The 14929-nt window shown below is 44.0% G+C and overlaps 1 protein-coding gene across 1 annotated transcript; it reads left to right on the forward strand.

Annotated features, from left to right (window-relative positions):
• The first annotated feature begins 6355 nt into the window (after positions 1-6355).
• LOC143934496 (olfactory receptor 5V1-like) lies at positions 6356-10293 on the forward strand. The gene is made up of 2 exons (XM_077458154.1): positions 6356-6548; positions 9232-10293. The coding sequence occupies exon 2, from the start codon at positions 9232-9234 to the stop codon at positions 10186-10188; it is 957 nt and encodes a 318-aa protein (XP_077314280.1). The 5' UTR covers positions 6356-6548; the 3' UTR covers positions 10189-10293.
• Positions 10294-14929: the final 4636 nt, after the last annotated feature.

Below are 14929 nucleotides of genomic sequence, written 5' to 3' on the forward strand. Positions count from 1 at the left end.
CTTACTGAAAACTGTATTTTTATAAGTATGTTAGTTCCGACGGACTTTCCAAATGAACAGACTTGGCCACACACAATCACACCAAAGTCTGATGGATTCTAACGTGATGACGTACGACCGGACTAGAATAAGGAAGTTCATAGCCAGAAGTTCATAGCCAGTAGGCAATACTGCTCTAGCGTATGTTTTTGTCCATCGGACTAGCATACACACTAACATAGGAACTGGGTCCGGCGGAGTTCTGCCTGAAAAATTTTGAAACGTGTTCTATTTCTAAAGTCCGGCAGATTTTTGCACAGCAAAGGTCCGATGGAGCCCACACATGATCAAATTGTCCGAGCGGATTCGTTCCGTTGGACCTTTGCTGTCAAAAAGTCCAGTCGTGTGTACACGGCATAAGACATAACTTTATCTATCCACATTACCTTAAGACTTCATGCAACTGTCGCCAAGATAAATAAAAAAGTCAAAACGTGCAACCTGTCAAAGGAGAGGGTTTATACTTGCCTGTCCTGTAATCTATGACCACCTGAAACATTTCCACATCCAATACACTTTCAGGTGTATCAGATGCCTGGTCTGCTGGTGTGCTCTGTGGTTCCTCCCACCAACCCCTATACCAGGGGTCTCCAAAGTTTCTAAACAAAGGGCCAGTTTACTGTACTTAAAACTTTAGAGGGGCTGGCTAGGTCCAGTGGTAGTAAACAATGCCCGATCTTTGATGTCAGCTGGAGGAATAGAGCCCCATCGTTGGTATCAATGGAAGGAACAGTGCCCCATAGGTGGTATGGAAGGAATTATACCCCATTGTTGGTGTCAATGGAAGGAATTGTGCCCCATTGTTGGTGTCAGTGGGAGGAAAAGTGCCCCATCACTGGGATCAGTGGGAGAAATAGTGCCCCATTGCTGGGCTCAGTGGGAGGAATAGTGCTCCATCATTGGTATTAGTGGGAGGAATAGTGCCCCATCGTTGGTGTCAGTGGGAGGAATTGTACACCATTGTCTGTGTCAATAGAAGGAATTGTGCCCCATCGTTAGTGTCAATGGAAGTAATTATGCCCCCTACGTTGGTGTCAATAGAAGGAATTATGCCCCGTCGTTGGTGTCAATGGAAGGAATTATGCCCTGTCATTGGTGTCAATGGAAGGAATTTTGCCCCATCATTGATGTTAATGCAAGGAATTGTGCTCCATCGTTGCTGTCAATGGAGGCAATTGTGCCCCATCGTTGCTGTCAATGGAGGCAATTGTGCCCCATCGTTATTATTATTATTCAGGATTTATATAGCGCCAGCAATTTACGCAGCGCTTTACAATCTAAAAGGGAGACAATACAGTTACAATACAATTAAACACAAGAGGATCAAGGGGGCCCTGCTCAGAAGAAAAGGGTAAGGCAGGTGGTACAGAAGGTTATAACTGTCGGGAATGAGTTGATGGAAGTGGTAGGAGATTAGTTTGAGAGGTGATAGGCTTCCCTGAATAGATGAGTTTTCAGGGATCGCCTGAAGGTAGCAAGAGTAGGGGATAGCCGGACCGGGGGAGGTAGCGAGTTCCAGAGGATTGGAGAGGCTCTGGAGAAATCCTGGAGACGAGTGTGGGAGGAGGAGACGAGAGAGCTTGAGAGTAGGAGGTCTTGAGAAGAACGGAGGGGACGGTTTGGGTGATATTTGGAGACAAGATTGGTGACGTAGCTCGGGGCAGAGTTGTGAATGGCTTTGTATGTGGTGGTTAGTATTTTGAATTTTATTCGCTGGGTGATTGGGAGCCAGTGTAGGGATTGGAGGAGAGGGTTGGCAGACACTGAACGGTTGGTAAGGTGGATAAGTCTGGCAGCAGCATTTATGATAGACTGAAGAGGAGATAGCCTATGGAGAGGCAGTCCAATGAGAAGGGAGTTGCCATAGTCAAGGCGAGATATAACAAGGGAGTGAATGAGGATCTTGGTGGTTTCATTTGTTAAAAAGGGGCGAATTTTAGAGATGTTACGGAGGTGAAATCTACAAACTTTTGACAACGATTGGACTTGGGGCTGAAATGACAAGTCAGAGTATAGGGTTACACCTACCCTGGCGTGAGGGGAGGGCCTGATGGTTGCATTGTTGATTTTGATGGAAAAGTCATGGAGGGGGGCATGTGCAGGGGGGAATATTAATAGCTCAGTTTTAGAGAGGTTTAGTTTAAGGAAATGGTGTGACATCCATGCTGATATGTCAGTTAGCAGGTTAGTAATGCGAGAGGACACTGAAGGAGTGAGGTGAGGAGTAGACAAATAGATTTGGGTGTCATCGGCGTATAAGTGGTATTGGAAGCCATGGGCGGTTATCAAGTGACCAAGGGAGGAGGTATAAATAGAGAAGAGAAGGGGTCCAAGAACAGAGCCTTGGGGGACCCCCACAGAATCGTTGGTGTCAATGGAGGGAATTGTGCCCTATCGTTGGTGTCAATGGAGGGAATTGTGCCTCATTGTTGCTATCAGTGGGAGGAATTGTGCCTCGTGTCAGTGACAGGAATTATGCCCCATTGTTGGTGTCAGTGGATGGAACAGTACCCGAAGGGCCAGATAAAGGCAAGCAAAAGGACTGCATCCACCCCCTGGGCCGCAGATTGGAGACCTCTGCCCTATACCAATACAGGATACAGTAATATCAAATGTTAAAAAAAACAAAAAACAGCACATCGTGATGGGAGACAGTTCCTTTTGGAAGGATGTTTTTGATTTGTGTAAGCAAATGAGAGATATAACATGGCCAATGACTCCATACTCCCAGGGTCCTTTAGGTAGAAAAGTAAGGTCTCTTATGATTCCTCCTCTCTGCAGACACTGGAGATCGACCACTAATTCACATATCAGGGAGTAGGTCAATGAACTTAATCCTATCATGAGGATCGAGGAACTAAGTGCCCATTTACACGATCAATGCCAACATTTTGATGCAACATGTTGCATCTGGATGGAATTTTTTAACTCCTCCCATCTCCATTTCTTTATTTGACCCAATTTCTTGGTATCATGGTACAAGTCTTGGTGCCTCAGGGCTCAACTGGTTGGACTCTCCACCTTTCTTTTTCCCATCCTCCTTCATACTGTCTGGTCCCTGCTCCAATGTATAGTTGCGGCAGCCAGGATGACATATCCCCAACCATATGTAAAAACCATGACTGCCTGCATCATAACTGTAACATCAGCCAACTTCATAGCACATTGCTTCCTGTATACCATGTATCTTGTAATGTACCTACCTCAGAACTAAGGATGAGCCGAACACCCCCCGGTTCGGTTCGCACCAGAACCTGCGAACAGACCTAAACTTCGTGTGAACTTTAGAACCCTATTAAAGTCTATGGGACTAGAACATTCAAAATCTAAAGTGCTAATTTTAAAGGCTAATATGCAAGTTATTGTCCTAAAAAGTGTTTGGGGACCTGGGTCCTGCCCCAGGGGACATGTATCAATGCAAAAAAAAGTTTTAAAAACGGCTGTTTTTTCGTGAGCAGTGATTTTAATAATGCTTAAAGTGAAACAATAAAAGTGTAATATTAAATCCTTTTAAATTCGTACCTGGGGGGTGTCTATAGTATGCCTGTAAAGGGGCGCATATTTCCCGTGCTTAGAACTGTCCCTGCACAAAGTGTCATTTCTGCAGGAAAAAAAGTCATTTAAAATCACTCGCGGCTATAATGAATTGTCGGCTCCCCGTAATACAGAGAACAGGCATTGAAAGTCATTGATAAAAATTTTTTTAAAAAAGCGTGGGGTTCTCCCAAATTCAATAACCAGGCCCTTCAGGTCTGGTATGGATATTAAGGGGAACCCCGCGTCAATTTAAAAAAAAAATGACGTGGGGTTCCCCTAAATATCCATACCAGACCCTTCAGGTCTGGTATAGATTTTAAGAGGAACTCCACGCCAAATAAAAAAGAAAAAATGGCGTGGAGTCCCCCTAAAAATCCATACCAGACCCTTTATCCGAGCACGCAACTTGGCAGGCCGCAGGAAAAGAGGAGGGGGACGAGGGAGCGACCCCCCCCCTCCTGAACCGTACCAGGCCACATGCCCTCAACATTGGGAGGATGCTTTGGGGGTCTGTGGCCCCTCAAAGCACCTTGTCCCCATGTTGATGAGGACAAGGGCCTCTGCACTTTTCGTGCAGTATGCCGAAAACTTAACACCTATTCTTTAAAACTAGGACACAGACAGCAATGTCAAGAACCTTACAGATGTTTTTACCCTATTAAATATTTTCTACAGACCAATATAATGGGACCAAAGCTAACAGCAGAAACACAAGACTCAGCAGCATATTTTAAGCTCAAGCCAAAATAGGGTAGATCAATGTTGTGTGGGTGCTTTCTTATAATGTAGATCTACTGTAGATGATCATAACGCTTGTTTTTCTACTAAAGAAAAACAAAATATATGACATTAGTCTTGCCAACCTTCTAATATTTGGTTTTCAACACTTATTAGGTGACACAAGATAGAAGGATTGGGCCAGGTGGCACTGAAAGCCAAAGTAAGGGTACCCAGGCAACATGTTTCAGAATTTTTTTTTCAGAAACGTCAAAAATAAACAAAAATAATACTAATGCCGCGTACAGACGATCGGAATTATGGTCGGAAAAAGGTTTGATGGTTTTCCCAACGGGATTCCGACGGAATTTCGCTCAAGCTGTCTTGCCTACACACGGAATCAGCTGATTGGGCTGTAAGATGTACTCAGAGTCAGCCTGCTGTTTCATTAGACCTTTATTGAATCATGCTGAATTAATTAGTTATTTTGGTAATCATTTATTTCGTATCAGTTGAAATCAGTTATTGGAAGGTGGCCACTATACACAAACAGTAGCACAGGCCTATCTATCTGACACTGTGCATGTGATGTGATATAATAACAGACTAGGGTTGCCGCCTCATCCCTTTAAACCTGAGCACATATGAATTACACAGATTCTGAGGCTAATTTAATGCAGATAAAGCAACACGTGAGTTTAATTACCACCTTAATCAGCCCCAGAATCTGTGTAATTAATATGTGTTTGGTTTTAAAGGGATGAGGTGGCAACCGTATAACAGACACCTCTGTCACAGGATTTGAGATACACACTCAAAACGCTATGAGCTGCTGCTAACTTATTAGAGCACTTGCCTAATAGTCTCTGTTTCTGGCCTGGATGAAGTACAGCAGCTCCTGTGTGTATAAAGTCATGTGGCTTTGTTCTGAGTTTACTTTATGGAATCTCCCCATTATATAACTTCACAGCCCTCCAATCAGGGTTTCTGCCCCAGCAAGCAGGGACCTGTACCTGTCTGTAACCAAAATATAGACAGTAGAGTGCAGCAGATCCCTACAGAAGTGTCCACAGCTGATTAAACAACTTGGTTTTTTTAATCCCTCTTGCTTGTAGCTCATCAGCATGAGATAACACAAGGCACTAACAAGTCCTCACTGAGCTCAGTGCACACCCAACCACACATTGTACATTACAGGGACGTGGCAAAGAACAGAATCATGTGACAAGAGCCCCTATGAGGTTTCAACCCTTAAAGAGAAAGTAAACCCTGATGAGTTTACTTCCTCTTTCATTCCCAGCAAAGGCAAAGCATAATTTCTATGCATAATTACTATGCATTGCATAGTAGTCCATTATGTGTGACTTACCTGACACAGGAGCCAGCGAAGTCACTGCTGTCCCCTGTAGTCCAGCGCATCCATCTTCTCGGTGGGGTCTCGCAGCTCCGCCGCTGTCATTCGGCGAAGCCGCGATGATGTCACTCCCGCGCATGCGCACGGGAGCCGACACGTGCGGCAGCTCCGTTGTTGGAAATGCCTGCGCGCCGCTGTCTACGGTGCATGCGCCGTAGACAGCGGTGCCTGTCTTCGGGCAAATATCGGTTTAGGAGATATTTCTTGGACCTACAGGTAAGCCTTAATCTAGGCTTACCTGTAGGTCAAAGTGGTTTGTAAGGGTTCCACTTTAAAGCTGAGTGGGCCCAATTACAGTTTTTTTCTGAATGAATTTAGCAGTTTATAGATTCACTGTATGTTATTATTATTATTATTATTATTATTATTATTCAGGAATTAAATAGTACAGCTCAGTACAGCTCAGCACTTTACAAAACATAGAGAGGCAGTACAGTTATTATATAGTTCAAGATAAGAATATTTAAAAGGACCCTGCCCTTGAGAGCTTATTATTTTTCATGTGTTCTTTCATTAATGTAATTTTATTTGTGTTCTTATATTATTCCAGTTATGTTATTAGTGGTGACAGGAAAGAAATTCCCAGTGGGTTCTGCTTTCAAGATAAATTCTCTAACTACTTAGCGGTTCTCATTAGGTAGGTGCAGGCTAAGTGTACATGGGACATTGGCTTTCAAGATGCAGAATGTCATAGCACAAAATAATAATAATACTAATAATAATGAAATAAAGTATAGTTATCATAGTCTAAAGATCTTTCATCCAGGCTGTTTTATGTAGTTTTTATTATCTTGTTATATCTCCATAACTTGTTTTTGGGGACATTTTATGAAATTCTAAGGTATGTTGCTTATTATTTTATTGCTTTTTAAAGTGGTAATATAGTAAAATTTTTAACTTTTAGCTTACCTACAGGTAAGCCTATAATAAGGCTTACCTGTTGGTAAAAAGAATATCTCCTAAACCTGTATGGTTTAGGAGATATTCCCCTTGTTTCCCGGAGACTTCTTTCCTCTGGAGCTGCGGTACCCGGAAAACATGCCGAGGCAACATGTCGGCTACCTTGGCGTGGACCAGGTGAGATACCGACGCCTCGTTCTAAAGTAAGTATTTCATAATGAGCTAGTATGCAATGCATACTAGCTCATTATGCCTTTTGCCTTACAGGGGTATAAAAAAACAAAAAAAGTGTCAATGGGAATACAACCGCTTTAAATAACATTTAGAATAACATTATTTGTCACAGGCACTCTGTTATACTGAAACCAGCACCAGCAACCGGCAGAAGAACATTTTTATTGCAGACAAAAACATGTCAGACTTTTGGTCATTCTGTAAGAATAGGATATACACTTTATTGTCAAAAGTATTGTGACGCCTGCCTTTACACCCACAGGAACTTTAATGGCATCCCAGTCTTAGTCTGTAGGGTTCAATATTGAGTTGGTCCACCCTTTGCAGCTATAACAGCTTCAATTCTTCTGGGAAGGCTGTCCACAAGGTTTAGGAGATGTGTCTATGGGAATGTTTGACCATTCTTCCAGAAGCGCATTTGTGAGGTCAGGCACTGATGTTGGATGAGAAGGACTGGCTCAGAGTCTCCACTCTAATTCATTCCAAAGGTGTTCTATCGGGTTGAGGTCAGGACTCACTCATCCATGTCTTTATGGACCTTGCTTTGTGCACTGGTGCGCAGTCATGTTGGAATGGGAAAGGGGTCATCCCCAAAACTGATCCCACAAATTTGGGAGCATAAAATTGTCCAAAATGTCTTGGTATGCGATGCAGGCCAGTGGGGTGAAGCTTGAGGAGTATCTTGAGTGCCAAGCTAGGGACCCAGCAGAGAGGCGGGGGTGACGCTTGAGGAAGATACTACTGTGAAGACTGGAGGAGCTCAAGGGATTCAGTGGCAGTGTATCATCTAGGCTAATGAGAGACTGGGAGCTCAGTGGGCTGAAGAACTACAGGAAGTGATGGTTGTGGAAATGAAGGAACTGTTATACTTTGGGTTAAGAACTGTTAAAGTGGTTGTAAACCCATTAAAACCACTTTAACCTACAGGTAAGCCTAGATTAAAGCTTACCTGTAGGTACAAGAAATATCTCCCAAACCTAAAAGGTTTAGGAGATATTTGGCGAAATAGTGGCACCGACGTCTACGGCGCTTGCGCCGTAGACATCGGACGCAGACGGACTGAACGTGCCGTTTCTAATGACGATCATGCTGTTAGTGGCAGCACCGGCGTGCATACGCAGGAGTGATGTCATCGTGGCTCCGGTCAGTCACATCGCCAGAGCCGCGATCCCCGGAAGTTACTCCAGGATAGATGGCGGCGTCGGAGGAGGCGAACGAGGGCGGATGTCGGGGCTTTGATCTCCGGTAAGTAATTCATAATGAGGTAGTATGCTATGCATACTACTTCATTATGCCTTTGCCTTGCAGAGTTTCTTTTTTATTTATTTTTTAAGAGGCTTTACTTCCTCTTTAAAGACTGTTGCCATAGGAGACAGCATTCTTTCACATTCAGATGTGGCGTCTTGCTGGATGTCTTGCATGGCTGTCCTCCTGTTGAAGTTGCGGAGTCTGCCAATTAATCTTGTAACTACCTAAGGGTGTCCTGGCCCTAACTCTCTCTCCCGAAATTCTGTTAAGAGAAGTAAAATCTCTTTTGGATTCATGAAGTGTCTGGTGCTCAATGAATCGAATTGCTTTGCCCCCACCATGCCTCACAACCCACCACATATAGAAGGTTGTTAGCAATCTCAGGCCCTGGAGGTTCTCATTAGACCTATGGAGGCCTGGGACCTTGCTACATGTGTCTTCAGGATAGGAGCACATATTGAATGTACATGGGTCACATAGAGATGGGGAATACATAGGAAAAGTAGAGGAGTGGATGATGAACTTTCAACTGATAAAGGCTTTGAGATGTTGACAAATGGGGGGAAATTTACTTTAGGCTCGGTTCACAAAGGGGCAACACGACTTTCAACGTGACTTTTGGAGGCAACTTGGACGCGTCTTGGACAGACTTGGACACGACTTACAACACTACTTTAAGTCGCCCCAGGCCAGGCGACTTGCCGTGGCCAATCAGAGAATGAGCTCTCAGGGGGGAACTCCTTTTGAGAGCTGATAATTCTCTGAGAGTCGCCTCCGTATAGATGGAGATCCGACTTGGAGGCGACCTCCATTGAAATCAATGGGTACCAGTCGCCTACAAGTCGGATTGAAGTAGTACAGGAACCTTTTCTGAAGTCGGAGCGACTTCAGTAGTGTGCATTAAGACAGCTCTCATTCACTTACATTGATTTTTAAATGTTGTCCAACCTGAGGCGACTAGGGGCCACCTGAAGTCGGATCTGAGTCGCCCCTGTGTGAACCGGCTCTTAGCCAACAATTTGGACTGGCTCCTGTGTTACCTGCCAGTAAAAGATGATTTTGTTATATCAGATAACACTACATCATCTACCAGAGAGTATTTTTTGAAATACATCCTTTAATGAGTGACTTTTTTGCTTTAGATGTCCTTTACTGCAGTGCTCCCGTACGAGAACCAGACAATGGTGACGAATATTTTATTGTTGAATTTTTCCAATGATCAGTTCTTCATCATCACCTTTTTGTTATGCCTTATTTATTGCACTATCCTGATTGGCAATTTTTGCATTTTCATCATCATTAGGGTTGAAGCACATCTGCACACACCAATGTATTTTTTTCTTAGTAATCTCTCTGCGTTGGACATTTGTTACTCCTCGACTACTCTCCCAATCATAATATTCAATTGTGCGACAGGCAACAAAAGGATTTCCTTGGTCAATTGTATTGTACAATTGTATCTGTTTGTCTCTCTGGGTGGGGCTGAGTGCATTCTTTTGGCTGTGATGGCGTATGACCGTTTTGTTGCCATATGCAACCCGTTACGTTATCCGGTGCTCTTGAGAATGAAACTTTGTGCCGGGCTTGCAGCTGCATCATGGCTGGGCGGGTTCCTCGATTCTATGCTTCACACGGTCATGGCTTCCAAACTTAGATTCTGTAAATCGGAAGACAGTATAAATCATTTTTTTTGTGATGTTCCACCATTGGTACAAGTAGCCTGTAACTCCACCAAGACCAGCAAAATATTAATGTATGTAGTCAGCGTGTTCCTTGGCTTTACCCCATTTCTTTATATTGCTATAACCTACTTCTACATCATCTCAACCATCATGAAGATCAAGTCTTCTGAAGGACGATCGAAGGCCTTTTCTACCTGCTCCTCCCATCTCATCGTAGTCACAGCGTTCTACAGCACAGGTATCCTTAATTACATTGGACCAAGAGGTTACTCCATTGAGCTGGAAAATTTAGCATCTCTCTTGTACAGCATTCTGACACCAGTCGTAAACCCAATGATTTACTGTCTGAGGAACAAAGAGGTCAAAGGGGCTTTGAGAAAACATTTCTGGAGATTTTATTTTATGACTGACCGATAACATTGTATTTATACACTATATTACCAAAAGTATTGGGACGCCTGCCTTTACACGCACATGAACTTTAATGGTATCCCAGTCTTAGCAGATAGGGTTCAAGATTGAGTTGACCTGCCATTTGCAGCTATAACAGCTTCAACTCTTCTGGGAAGACCGTCCACAAGGTTTAGGAGTGTGAGTATGGGAATGTTTGACCATCCTTCCAGAAGCGCATTTGTGAGGTCAGGCACTAATGTTGGATGAGAAGTCCTGGCTCGCAGTCTCCACTCTGCAGTCATGTTGGAACAGGAAGGGGCCATCTCCAAATTGCTCCCACAAAGTGAAATTTTCCAAAATGTCTTGGTATGCTGACCCCTTAAGAGTTCCCTTCACTAGAACTAAGGGGCCAAGCCCAACATCTGAAAAAACAACCTCACGCCATAATCCCTCCTCCACCAAATGATTTAGACCAGTGCTCAAAGCAAAGTCCATAAAGACACGGATGAACGAGTTTTGAGTTTAGGAACTTGCTTGGCCTGCACACTTCAACCTGATAGAACACCTTTGGGATGAATTAGAGAGAAGACTGCGAGCCAGGCCTTATCACCCAACATCAGTGCCTGACCTCACAAATGTTTTTTGGAAGAAACACTCCTAAACCTTGTGGACGGCCTTTCCAGAAGAGTTGAAGCTGTTATAGCTGCAAAGGGTGGGCCAATTCAATATTGAACCCTACGGACTAAGCCCCTGTACACACGGTCGGACATTCTGCCAACCAAATCCGTCGGATTTTGTCCGTCGGATTTTGCCTGTCGGATCTTGTCCGAAACTGTTGCATACACACGGTCGGACTAAGTTGTCGAAAAATCTGATCATTCAGAACATGATGACGTAATTTCGTTACGATGGGGCTAGTAGCCAATAGCTTTGATGTAGGAATTTGATCTGAGCATGCGTGGCACTCGGTCCGATCAAAATTCTCTACACATGATCGGAGTATGTCCGATCGAACCAGTTGGTCGGAAAATATTTCCAACATGTTGGAAAATTGGGTCCGACGAAAATATTCCGATGGAATCAGTCCGATGCATACCACACACAGTCGGATTATCCGACAACACGGTCCGATAGGACACATTCCGACGGATTCTCCGACCATGTGTACAAGGGCTTAGACTGGGATGCCAATAAAGTTCATGTCACGTGTACGTAAAGGCAGGGACTTTTGTTCGCGGAACATTTTAAAACATGCTAGCCAACATTTGTCCTCGGAAAATCCGAAAACAATTGTCCGATGGAACGTACACACGGTCGGATTTACCGCCACCATCCTGTCATCACACATTTCCCGTAGGAAAGTCAGATCGTGTGTACGAGGCTATAGACTTGCTAGTCCATCCTGCTGACATGGCTGTTTAAGTCCATGTAGAATCCCTGGTTCACATTGATGCTACTTTGAAATCGTGCTACTATACTTGAAGTCGCATGATTTCAAGGTAGCAGGTCAGTGCGATTTCAGGTGCTACTTGAAAGACATTTGGGCGGCTTCATGCACAGATGTCTATTGAAGTCGCACCTGAAATTGGCAAAACCGAATGAACCGGTGCCATTGCCGGGAATAGGCTGCGACATGTCATGCGATTTGAGGAGAAGACAGGAAGTGGAAGATTTTGACAAACAGCTGCGGGGTGCTGACCAGATCTAATAGCCAATGTTTCTTTGAATTATGAAGAGGTGGGTTTTAAATTGGGAGAAGTGCTGGGGAGGAGGTGGACTACAATATAAGGCTCCATGCACAATAGCGTTTGTTTTAAGCTAAAAAACGCTGGTAATAGCTATTTGTAGTAGCATTTTAGCCGCATTTAGGTGTGTTGAGGAGCGTTAGTGTTTTATTAGCATTTTTGCAAAAGGAAAAGACAAGAAGGTCAAAAAAACACTATTAGTAGCGATTAGGAGGGTTTTGCAGCGTTTTTGTTGGAAAAATCACTTCATGAAACTCTACAAAACGATTTTTTTTCTGCTTCTAGGCGCTGAAGCTGAAAAAATGCTAATAGCCTAAAGTAGTGTGCATGGACACATAGGATAACACTATTTATCTTCTAAGAGCTAAAAAAAAAAATGCGAATAACAGCTTCTAGGAGTTTAAAAAAACGCCTTAGGCTCCACGCACACTAGAAATTTTTTTTAATCACTTCAGCCCCGGAAGGTTTTAACCCTATAATGACCAGGCCATTTTTTGCGATACGGCTCTTCCTTACTTTAACTGACAATTGCACGGTCATGCGACATTGTACCCAAATCAGGGGCGGACTGACAACTCATGGGGCACCCGGGCAATAGGAGATTATGGGGCCCCCCGGGCAAAAGGAGACTATGGGGCCCCTAGGCAATAGGAGATTATGGGGCCACACAGTATACACACACACACACATACAGTATAGACACACAATATACACACACAGTATGCACACACAGAATACACATACACACACTGAAAAGGTACTGGAGAGGCGGGGCAGCTATAATCTTGTGATTTTTTTTAAAAAACACAGATTTTTACATACTGTCCCTGGTTTTATTAAGGCTGGCAACCCTGATGGGGCCCCTTATTGGCATGGGGCCCTCGGGCAGTGCCCGAGTGCCCAAATGGTCAGTCCTTTTTTCCCCATAAATAGCGCTTTCTTTTGGTGGTATTTGATCACATCTGCAGTTTTTATTTTTTGCACTACAAACAAAAAAGGTACAACAATTTAGAAAAAAATAATACATTTTTTACTTTCTGCTATGAAACATTCAGAATAATTTTTTCTCAAAACAATTTAGGCCACTATGTATTCTGCTACATATTTTTGGTAAAAAAAATCCCAATAAGCGTATATTGATTGGTTTGCGCAAAAGTTATGACAGTTCCAAACTATGGGATATATTTATGGCATTTTTATTTATTTATTTTTTTACTAGTACAGTAATGGCGGAGATCAGCGATTTTTAGCGGGGCTGCGGCTTTGCGGCAGACAAATCGGACACTAAGTGACACTTTTGACACTTTTTTGGGGATCCAGGGACATTATTACAGTGATCAGTGCTAAAAATATGCACTCAAATGCCGCTTACACACAATCAGATTTTCCGATGGGAAATGGTGGATGTGAGCTTGTTGGCGGTAAGTCCGACTGTGTGTACGCTCCATCGGACATTTATTGTCAGACTTTCCGCGAACAAATGTTGGCTAGCATGCTCTCAAAAACAAATGTGTGTTGTTGGATTTTCCGATCGTGTGCACACAAATCCATCAGACAAAAGTCCAAAGTACAAACATGCAATCACGCTCGGAATCACGGATCACTATTGAACTTCCTTTTTATCGGATCGCCGTACGTCTTGTACGCCACTACCTTCGTAATTGTTTGCCATCATTTGTGTGACCGTGTGTATCCAAGACAAGTTGGAGCCAACACCCTACGGACAAAAATCCACAGTTTTGTTGTCGGAAAGTCCGATCGTGTGTGGGGCTTTACTGTACTAATGACACTGTCTGGGAAGGGGTTAACACCAGGAGCGATCAAAGGGTTAAGTATGTTCCTAGGAGGTGCTTGCTAACTGTGTGGGGGATGGTCTGACTGGGGGAACACAGAGATCTGTCTTCTTGCTTAGCAGGAACAGAAGGTCTCTGTGTCCTCCCTTGACAGAACAGCAATCTACCTTGTTTACAGATCGCTGTTCTCATTGCTCCCAACTGTCCCTGATTTAGAGGGACTGTCCCTGATTTGGAGCAATGTCCCTCTGTACCTCATTGCTCCTCCTTTGTCCCTCATTTTGGTCTGATCTGTATATAAAATCCACTTTTTATCTATCAAAAAGTGTTTTCCAGCACTAAACCTTTCATCTGATTTCTAAATTGTTGCATTTGTAAATTCCAAAAGCCAATATAAAGGAATAGTAGTTATAAAAGAAAGCACTTGTGGGTTTAAAGAGGAAGTAAAGGCATTTTTTTTATTTTTTTAAATGCAACCTGCAAGGCATACTAGCTCATTATGAATAACTTACCTGAGAACGAAGCCCCCGAAGCGGTTCTCCTCCTTTATCTTCACCATTGCCATGTATCCCGGAGTGACTTCCGTGTCTCGCTGCTCTGGCGCTGTGATTCGCTGGAGCCGCGATGTCGTCCCTCCCGCGCATGCGCGCAGGAGCTGGCAGGAGCGGAATATCGCCGTGATCTGCGGCGTGCTCAGTGCGCCTGCACGCCGCTGTCTACGGCGCATGTGCCGTAGACAGCTGTGCCTGTCTTTTTGTAAATATACACGGTTTAGGAGATATTTTTTGGACCTACAGGTAAGCCTTAATCTAGGCTTACCTGTAGGTCAAAGTGCTTTGTAAGGGTTTACAGCCACTTTAACCAATCTTCTTTTTTAACACAATTCTCCTTTCTCCTTCTGCTGATGGGTGTCCCTCATTCCCATCTCAACAAGTTGGGAGGTATGCTGTTCTGCCTCTCTGGGGAATGTTTGCGGTTGGCCGGTGGACATCGGGTCCAGTGGACCTGCTAATTGACTCACCCTACTGTTCAATGGGTGCACGAAAAAACGCCAGAGTATCTAGCCCCAGTATCCACTGCACGAAATGATGTACAGATACGTGATTTCATGCAAGAGAGCCCCCCTGTTGCAGTATATATGTGGTAGGCGGCAGTGGCGGCCCATGCATTAAGGGCGCACGGGCGCCGCCCCCTCACTCCTGCCACCCCTCTATCACCAATAGAGTC

The sequence above is a fragment of the Lithobates pipiens genome, unplaced genomic scaffold (assembly GCF_037356315.1).
Source record: "Lithobates pipiens isolate NorthernLeopardFrog02 unplaced genomic scaffold, aLitPip1_a1.2 Scaffold_27, whole genome shotgun sequence".
Taxonomy (NCBI): Eukaryota; Metazoa; Chordata; class Amphibia; order Anura; family Ranidae; genus Lithobates; species Lithobates pipiens.